Source organism: Poromitra crassiceps, assembly GCF_964638095.1.
Source record: "Poromitra crassiceps genome assembly, chromosome: 17".
Taxonomy (NCBI): Eukaryota; Metazoa; Chordata; class Actinopteri; order Beryciformes; family Melamphaidae; genus Poromitra; species Poromitra crassiceps.
In genome coordinates this window covers 35,765,733-35,775,732 of record NC_139635.1, presented here as the reverse complement: position 1 = coordinate 35,775,732, position 10,000 = coordinate 35,765,733, and the positions used below count along the sequence as shown (strand labels likewise).

Below are 10,000 nucleotides of genomic sequence, written 5' to 3'. Positions count from 1 at the left end.
CTATGCTAATGAAATTCTTAGGTGGGTTAAGAACTCCTTAAGGCAGTGTGAGGCTAGCCTGGGTAAACCCATCCCCCACGTGACCTGCTCTCAGACCTGTTCTCAGTCACATGTTCTCAGTCACTATGTGACTGGGAACTGAGAGAGCAGGTCACGTGGGGGCTGGGTTTACCTAGGCTAGTGTGAGGCGGGTTTCACTGCAGATGTTTACAGACTGACAGTTGAAGCTAACCCTAACTTGCATCATATTGGCGGTGTGTAGTCTCACGTGATCAGACTTAACGTCTGACGTCATCCCTTCCAGCGACGAAGGGTCAGAATCACAAGTCAGCATTTTTGGGTTTCGCCACAAGAAAAGTTGTGGCAAGCCTCTCTGATTGGCTGGGCTGTAACGGAAGTTCGGGCTGTCCGCGTGCATTGGTGCATCGTTCAAAATGTACCACCCCACCCACGAGTTGCGTCGCGCAAATAAGGAGGGCTGTGGTTGGTCAATTCACATGTCTGTCACACATTTTGTTTTGGTCTTAGGGGGCGGTCCTTAACCACTTCTCAAGAGTTGTGGCCCAGATATTTATCTACGGCTAGCTACTGTGAGACGAGGCGTCGGTAGTGTCCTCTAGAGAGAGAGTGGCGTCAGCAGGGGGACCAAAATGCGAGACTCATTAGCCAATGAACAGCCAGGAATGGGTCTTGCGCTACTTTTGCATGCTAAAATAAAGCTGATAATGTACAATTTGATTCAAGAAAAAAAAAACTTTCAGAGTACAACACAAACTGTCCATTTTGCTGCAACTCGACAGTGCTGCTTAATCCAGGACCTTACTTCCTGGAACTTTTGAGAGTAAAAAAACTGGTCCATTGGAGTGAATGTAGATGTCGCAACTCTTCTTATACGGCTCTGGGCATCGGGTAACATTGATTGCTTTTTATTGCGCTCTATAGACGGTTTTCACAGAATTGGGTTGCTATGGGAACAGTTTGAATGCTAGCTTATTTCCTGTCAGCTATTGTATTAGCAAACATTGCAACAGGAAGTAAGCTAGGAGCAAATTTGTATGTTTATGTTGTCAAATTAAAAGCATCTATAGCACATTACTCTTCATGGCTTTGTAGCTCAGTACAATCGTGTTACTTTCTATCACTCTCCATCGGTGTCCTCCCTCACAACAGTCTCTCTTTTACTGTCTCAGCCTCCCTCACTCACTCCCTCTCTCTCTCTCTCCCTCCCTCTCTCTCCCTCTCTCTCCTCCTCCCTCCCTCTCTCTCTCCCTCCCTCTCCCTCCCTCGCTCTCTCTCTCTCCCTCCCTCCCTCCCTCTCTCTCTCCCTCCCTCTCTCTCTCCCTCCCTCTCTCCCTCCCTCCCTCTCTCTCTCTCTCCCTCCCTCTCTCTCTCTCTCTCTCCCGCTCTCTCTCCCTATCTCCTTCTCTCTCTCTCTCTCTCTCTCCCTCCCTCTCTCTATCTATCTCTCTTACTCTCTCTCCCTCTCTCTCTCCCTCCCCTCTGTTCAGTCCTCTGAGCTCTTTGCCTGGCCAGACTCCATAAGACTGAAGTGTTGTGGCACTAATGATGTGAGAGAGCAGTTTTGCTCGTTTTGATATGACAGCAGCGTGACAGACTGATTCATTTGGAAGAGGACCTGCATTTTTCCCAGGCAGCTCAGCGCAGTTATTCCGTGCCACCCGAGTTTGAATGAGCATCGCTCTCACCTCCACATGAAGTGAAGGTGTAAACGCTCTCCAGTTTGAATAAACTGCTTCAAACACACTTGTCGCTGCTAAACGCTCCCCGGGTGCAGCTTTGGATAAAATGCAAGTCAAAAAGGGAGAAAGTGGGAACAAGTAAACATTACTCCAGCCTATATACTCCGCCGATCTGGGGAGAGTTGTAGACTAGCACATGCTTCCTCCAATACATGTGCAGTCGCCAGCCGCTTCTTTTGACCTCAAAGCGAGGAGTTTCACCGGCAGGACGTAGCGTGTGGGAGGATCATTCTGAATAAATGAATGAATTTATTCGACAAATCAAAAAAATGTGTTGTGTCAGGTTCGCTACACTAGGCCTCGTGTTCAGGCCATGAGTGTCAAGCTGAAAGTAGTGCTATTTCCCCCAGTTCCCCTCCCTCTGACCAGAGGAGGCACTAGTGCACTACCCAGACGCCTGCTGCACATGCTTTCTATGTGTGTAACCTTCTACAACCGGAATTCTAAATGGCAGACTGCTGTTAGTTTCAATCTGTGGTGACATTTGGAGAGATGGAGCAACATGTGCTTCCAGCCATGCGGGCTTAGCCTTGACGTCAAGGTCTCACCACCTCATTAGTCAAGGTGGACCACTGTTATCTTCTCTCCTTGCTGCCGAGCTGCAGCAAAGGACCTTTAATAACCAGTTGTCACCTAATTAGATTGTAAATCCCATGGCTGCCGCGACTCCCCGTTATTGGTGGAGAGGTCACCAGCTCCGATCCAATCATCAATGACTCTTTATGAGCCGTTTGACGTGGTTGCCTGGACACAGCTGTAAACATAACAGCATATATCTGTTATCTATGTGATTTCATCTCCAGTGAACTTCCCCAGGTCCTCATCCAACCCCAAAGCCCATTTACAAAACCCTAGACATCTCCTTTTATGTCAATTTAAGACATTTATGACAATAAAATGTTCAAATGATGCGATCCATTATCTATTTAATTTCATTTAGGACATTTGTAGTTGAGAGATGGGACAACATTTAGATGACAAGACTTCCAGGCTCCCTGAATGTGGAAATAGACAAATAGATAGATAGGATGTTTTTCCACAGATGTGAGTCAGGAGCTGCCTATTCTGTTTCTCTTTCTCTCTCTCTCTCTATTTACGGCCTGAGCTGATGTTCTCTGGATGGAGACACTGAGGGAAGGTACGCTTGATCACATCTAATCTCCTCGATGTTAGAAACTGCTGGAATTGCGGATAATAACCACAGTAGCGTAATAGCTCATCTGTCAGCTCTATCAAAGAGAGTGGAGGGGCTGATTTGGTGGGCATTGTCTGGTCGAAAATCATGTCATCATTTCCCCCGCTCTCTCTCCCCTCTCACTATGTGCATCGTGTTGGACTGAGTGGTGATCTGCTGTCAGCCGAGGAGGAGAGAACATGGACTGAGTGGTGATCTGCTGTCAGGCGAGGAGGAGAGAACATGGACTGAGTGGTGATCTGCTGTCAGCCGAGGAGGAGAGAACATGGACTGAGTGGTGATCTGCTGTCAGGTGAGAAGGAGAGAACATGGACTGAGTGGTGATCTGCTGTCAGGTGAGGAGGAGAGAACATGGACTGAGTGGTGATCTGCTGTCAGGTGAGGAGGAGAGAACATGGACTGAGTGGTGATCTGCTGTCAGGTGAGGAGGAGAGAACATGGACTGAGTGGTGATCTGCTGTCAGGTGAGGAGGAGAGAACATGGACTGAGTGATGATCTGCTGTCAGGTGAGGAGGAGAGAACATGGACTGAGTGGTGATCTGCTGTCAGCCGAGGAGGAGGGAACATGGACTGAGTGATGATCTGCTGTCAGGCGAGAAGGAGAGAACATGGACTGAGTGATGATCTGCTATCAGGCGAGAAGGAGAGAACATGGACTGAGTGATGATCTGCTGTCAGGCGAGAAGGAGATAACTTGGACTGAGTGGTGATCTGCTGTCAGGTGAGAAGGAGGGAACATGGACTGAGTGATGATCTGCTGTCAGGTGAGGAGGGAACATGGACTGAGTGATGATCTGCTGTCAGGCGAGGAGGGAACATGGACTGAGTGGTGATCTGCTGTCAGGCGAGAAGGAGAGAACATGGACTGAGTGGTGATCTGCTGTCAGGCGAGAAGGAGAGAACTTGGACTGAGTGATGATCTGCTGTCAGGCGAGAAGGAGAGAACTTGGACTGAGTGGTGATCTGCTGTCAGCCGAGGAGGAGGGAACATGGACTGAGTGGTGATCTGCTGTCAGGCGAGGAGGAGGGAACATGGACTGAGTGGTGATCTGCTGTCAGGTGAGAAGGAGAGAACATGGACTGAGTGGTGATCTGCTGTCAGCCGAGGAGGAGGGAACATGGACTGAGTGATGATCTGCTGTCAGGTGAGGAGGAGAGAACATGGACTGAGTGATGATCTGCTGTCAGGTGAGGAGGAGAGAACATGGACTGAGTGGTGATCTGCTGTCAGGCGAGGAGGAGGGAACATGGACTGAGTGGTGATCTGCTGTCAGGCGAGGAGGGAACATGGACTCAGTGGTGATCTGCTGTCAGGCGAGGAGGGAACATGGACTGAGTGGTGATCTGCTGTCAGGCGAGGAGGAGGGAACATGGACTGAGTGGTGATCTGCTGTCAGGTGAGAAGGAGAGAACATGGACTGAGTAGTGATCTGCTGTCAGGTGAGGAGGAGAGAACATGGACTGAGTGGTGATCTGCTGTCAGGCGAGGAGGGAACATGGACTCAGTGGTGATCTGCTGTCAGGCGAGGAGGAGAGAACATGGACTGAGTGGTGATCTGCTATCAGGCGAGAAGGAGAGAACATGGACTGAGTGGTGATCTGCTGTCAGGCGAGAAGGAGAGAACATGGACTGAGTGGTGATCTGCTGTCAGGCGAGGAGGAGGGAACTTGGACTGAGTGGTGATCTGCTGTCAGGCGAGGAGGAGGGAACTTGGACTGAGTGGTGATCTGCTGTCAGGCGAGAAGGAGAGAACTTGGACTGAGTGATGATCTGCTGTCAGGCGAGAAGGAGAGAACTTGGACTGAGTGGTGATCTGCTGTCAGGCGAGGAGGAGGGAACTTGGACTGAGTGGTGATCTGCTGTCAGGCGAGGAGGAGGACGCTGAAGGAAGACAGCAGCGAGCACAGATCTGGCTCTCGTTATGCCACGTCTCCGCCTCGTCACATAGTGTGGAGAAAGTCCAGTAACCAGAGCCACTGATTATATTGACAGATAGGCGTCACAAGGTGGATGTCTCATTTAGGTCAAAATCTATTCATTTTAAATTCACTCAACCATATGAATCATCTGTTGAGACATTATCATGCAGTGGCATTAACCAAACACGGCTTAACCCGAAATGTAAACGCCAACTTCAAACCCAACTAATATTAATTTTTATTTATTTAACGTACATTAAGTAAAAATTCTTATTTACAATGGCGACATGGCAATATTTCAGGATGCATTTCACATCATGCATGTGGTTATTCTGGAGAGTCTTTAGTTTGCTTAGTTAGTAGGTGAGAAGAACGATGTCATTCAAACTCAGGTGGTATGGAATAATGGAAAGGGTTTATGAGTATACTGTACGGAGATGGATGTTGACATTTGATAGCCAGCAGTTACAGCATAACAAACTAAACTATGGACTGATGCTTATATTAATCTCTCCCTTAACACATTGAGTGCCACAGCGCTTCAGTAAAATTGTCTGGAGCCTGTGCCAGATTCACTTCCATTCAGTTGAAAACAGCTATAGAATTTTTTCTATTAGGGCTATATTGACAGGGCTGGACTCTAATGAAACATTGGACACTCTTGCTTCTTCCAAAGAAGAAATTTTGTTTCTAGACAGTTCCATTATGAAATGACAGCCTCTGAAAGAAGAGCACTTTCAAGGGTTTTCTGCTTTTTTTTTTTACTTTTCAAGATAAAGTCACTTTTATGAATACTTTTTGCACTCTAATTTCAAGCACATTCACTGACTCTGGCTGGTGTTTTCTGATGTGGTGGCGTGGTGTGGTTCTGTGCAGCCTGCGTGCCCCGCTCCCCCCCCCCCCCCCCCCCCCCCCCCCCCCCGAGCTGCGGGCTCCTCCCCACACGCACACAGTCTGTTTTTCGCTTCCTCCGTTTTTGCCCCGGGTGGATCCCAGCGCAACAAGGAAATGGCAAACGGGAGTTACGGGACTGAAGGAAAAGGTTTGGCCGTTCGGCTTCGGGTGCTGCCTTTCTGGCAGGGAATCGTGTGGAGAAACTATATGCAGACAGATAGACAGAAGCAGAAGAGCTCAGTTGTGGGCGCGGATGCAGCCAACTGTCAGCTGCAGACAGAGCAATCTATATGGCTCTGGCTGCAGCATGCATCGGTTTCCCCTTTGATCACGGCTTTTTCCGCTTTCTCCTGCACAAAGTAAAGGATCTGAGGTGGGTGGCGCAGCTCCCGTGTAGATGTTTAAGGTGGCGCCGTGTGATCCCTTGAAGGGATTCATGCTCACTGGCTGGGTACGACCTTAAACAGCAGAATTATGGAATAATATGAATTATGATTTTAGGACGTCCACAGACGTCGACTCCTTGGCACTCCTCGTTACTTTTTTTAGGACGTGCACAGACGTCCTTGGCACTCAATGTGTTAACCAGCATGAACACCAGAGAAGGTCAATTACGGCAAACAAGTCCATCATGCTTCTGACCTCAGATCTGTTTTGACTCCATCACCGCAACCAAAATCTCTTAATATCACAGAATGACAGGTTACCAAAACTCTGCCCATTACACAAGCTGTTTGTGAGTCGACGAAATGCAGGTCTGTAAAGTGTCATGATTTGTGAGTGGTAACAATAGTTAGTAGATTGAATCATGCCTATCAATGTGAAATATGTTGTACTTTTTTCTTTTCTTTTAATCTTTGGTTGTTAGTTGCTTATATGCAAATGTTCTGGTGATATGTTATGTAATTGTATGTCTGTAACCCTGTGCTGCCTCTTGGCCAGGTCTCTCTTGCAAAAGAAGTTTTTAATCTCAATGAGACTAACCTGGTTCAATAAAGGTCAAATAAAAAAATAAAATAAATAAGAAAGTCCATGTGCCTTTTGGTTTCACACTCTGGTTCACCTGTAAGCTGTAATTGGGCATTGAGAACCTAAACGAATCAAATACAAAAATGCAGCAAAGTGAACACTTCTTCCTCTGTGATTCAGACCAAAGAAAACGAACTGTAGGTGTGATCGATCGCACCCCGTTCCTCTCGCTCGCTGTGAGCCGGCTAAAAATAAGCAAACAGTAAGGTCAGTCTTTACTCACACTGACCAGTTAGACCCCGCCCTGCTGTTCCCACCCTCTCCACCGCTCGCTAAGGTCAGTCTTTACTCACGCTGATCAGTTAGACCCCGCCCTGCTGTTCCCACCCTCTCCACTGCTCGCTAAGGTCAGTCTTTACTCACGCTGATCAGTTAGACCCCGCCCTGCTGTTCCCACCCTCTCCACCGCTCGCTAAGGCCAGTCTTTACTCACGCTGATCAGTTATGCCTTGGCCACACTGATCCGTCAGAAAATGGACAGAACAGATAGACGGATAGATTTATGTCCGTTGCATGTACAAGTAACCTACTTGTACAGCAGGTGGCGGCGGTAAGCACCTTGAAGGTGTCAGCGACCCACCTATAAACCGAGAGAAGAAGAAAGCTGGCGTCAGCTAGCTGTTAGCTCTGTGCGCTACGTTACTTATGTGGTAATAAAATGCCACCGAATGACCAGATTAGATGGTGAAATCAGACGGTGACACTGACTATCACGTTGTACAACAGCGGGATGGTGTACACAGCATTAATTATAGCCTCCTTCACTGCCTCGGCCACCATCTTCTTTGAAAAGTTGAAACAAATCTCGGAACGCCTCCTCTCGAGACCTCGACTCTGATTGGCTAAACGGACAGTGACTATCCGACCATCCGACCATCCGATACGTCCATCCAGAAAAAGTTCATCCCTCTTCAACTTTCTGTCCATCAAAACGTATGCAAATTTTCTGGAGTACTCCACGGACAGTCGGACAGCTCTCATTGAAAATGAATGGAAGTGAACAGAGAAATGAACGCACACGGACAGACACCACGGATCAGTGTGGCCAAGGCCTTAGACCCCCCCCTGCTGTTCCCACCCAATCCAATGCTCGCTAAGGTTCTGTTTAAATTTTTGTCCCAGTGATGATGTCATCATGATTTCAGTGATTCATGACATCACTGATGACATCATCAGTGATGTCATAAATCACTGATGATGTCATCAGTGATGTCATAAGATGTGAAGTTGTGACATCATCAGTGATGTCATTCATCAGTGATATCATAAGAGCAGGTGAGCCCGCCCAGCGATCAAACTGTAGGGCGGGCTCAGCCGTGGCATTCTGACATCATCAGTGATGTCATAAGAACAATTGTGATGTCATCAGTGATGCGAAATTGTGACATCATCAGTGATCATCAGTGATGTCATAAGAGCAGTTTTTGGTGTTTTCTTGCTCATTCTTGTGTTGCTAATTTAAATGGTCATTCATGTGTTGAGTGGGACCTTGGGATCTGTTATTGTATGATTTCTATAATACATGTAGGTGTCAATGAGAAAATCTATATTGTTTTCTTCATCCCTGCAAAATGTACTTTTTTTTATATTGTTTTTTTCTTCTTTCAGACAACTGTAGGGGAAAAATGAGTCCCACCCTCGTGGGTCAAAATTAATTGGGTTCGAGAATCTTCTGTGGATTCTTTAGAAATGTCAGTTTCTTTACACTTAACGATGTATACATGCTTTGTTGAACCTTTTCTAAGAAATCAATATATGGCTAATGTAAGATGCATGAACATTGTGTGTGTTGGTAGTCGACTGGGCAGCGAGATGGAAAACACTCTTGAATGGCTGATCAGTGAATGTTTAGTCACGGTCAAAGCTGATGTAAAATATGCCAATATAGACTAGCTCATGTGCAAATAAATAAATAAAATAATAAATGTTTAAACTGCTACAAATTATGAATTTTGGTCCAAAACATCATATAGATCTATTCAGAAAATTTCCCAAAATTCACAATTTGATATATTTACAATATACATAGAGGATCCAGTATAAGGCTTTATAATTACTTTAACCAAGACTTACTTTGCCTCATTTCTTAAAAAGTACCATGAATTGTTTTCATTTTGTGCAGTTACCGGTAATCATTCTGTTGAACTCTTTGAATGATGAATCAAAATAACAGAAAACAGACGTGCACACTTCCAGCCTCCATTTGGAACACATTTCACCAAAAGATTTCTGCAGCTGAAAAAAGCGTGATGGAAACTCACCTGGTCCTCAAACGACAAGGCCTGTCCGACGTCGCGAGGGAACCCGTCTATGACGATACCGTTAGCGTCTGGGATCTTCATGATCTTCTGCTTGATCTCGGTGATAGTCGTCTCCTAGAAACACACAGCGACAGCTGACATGATCAATGTCTGGAGCTTCAGTTTGTGTCCACATACTGTATAAGTAAGATTTGTATTGACCTACAGCAGTGATTCCCAACCCTAATTTAGTGCACATAGAGCCACAGACCCCCGATTTGAAAAGATTTTGTCCCTCGGACCCAAATCGGAGAATATATTTTTTGTTCGATTTGATTTTGTAGAGAATGCCGTGACTATCTGTAACTATGATCAAAACAGTCATTCTTCTACATTCTCTAATTGTGTTAACTTTAACAATTTTAACAATTCATCAGATTGCTGGGGACCCCAACCGCCTCAAGGACCCCAAGTTCAGCCACTGGCCTATAGCACAAAATTATCATAATACTGTATATCTTGCAGGAAATTATAGGGAATCAATGTATAATTATTACTGCCAGTACTGTGCACCTCTCTCTCTCTTGCTCTCTCTCTCTCTCTCTCTCTCTCTCTCTCAACCCAACCGCTCATGGCAGAACGCCCGCCAAGAGCCTGGTCTGCTCAAGGTTTTCTTGCCCGTTAAAGGGGTATTTTTGTTAAAGGGGTCTTTTCCTTGTTAAAGGGGTATTTTTCATTGTTAACTCATTTGAGTACCAGCCACTTTTGGAGTACGGATGCTCCCAGTGCCAGAGTTTCAGAGCGTTTTCAGTGATTTCTCGAGGGCCACAGAATATTGTGTGATATTACTATGTAAACACCGAACACGCACAAAGAACGATGAGACTCTATTGTATCAGCAGCAAAAAAAAGTTTATTGATACCATTTTCCGTTCTTTAGTTATCAGCCGGAGAAGATAGC

General features: G+C 46.2%; 1 protein-coding gene across 1 annotated transcript in view; it reads right to left on the bottom strand.

Annotated features, from left to right (window-relative positions):
* ak5 (adenylate kinase 5) overlaps window positions 1-10,000 on the bottom strand; it is a 117,209-nt gene that overhangs the window by 87,810 nt on the left and 19,399 nt on the right. Inside the window, exon 5 of the mRNA XM_083653765.1 lies at window positions 9,061-9,174. Within this exon, the coding sequence (XP_083509891.1) occupies window positions 9,061-9,174 (114 nt within the window). The remainder of the gene's footprint in view (window positions 1-9,060; window positions 9,175-10,000) is intronic.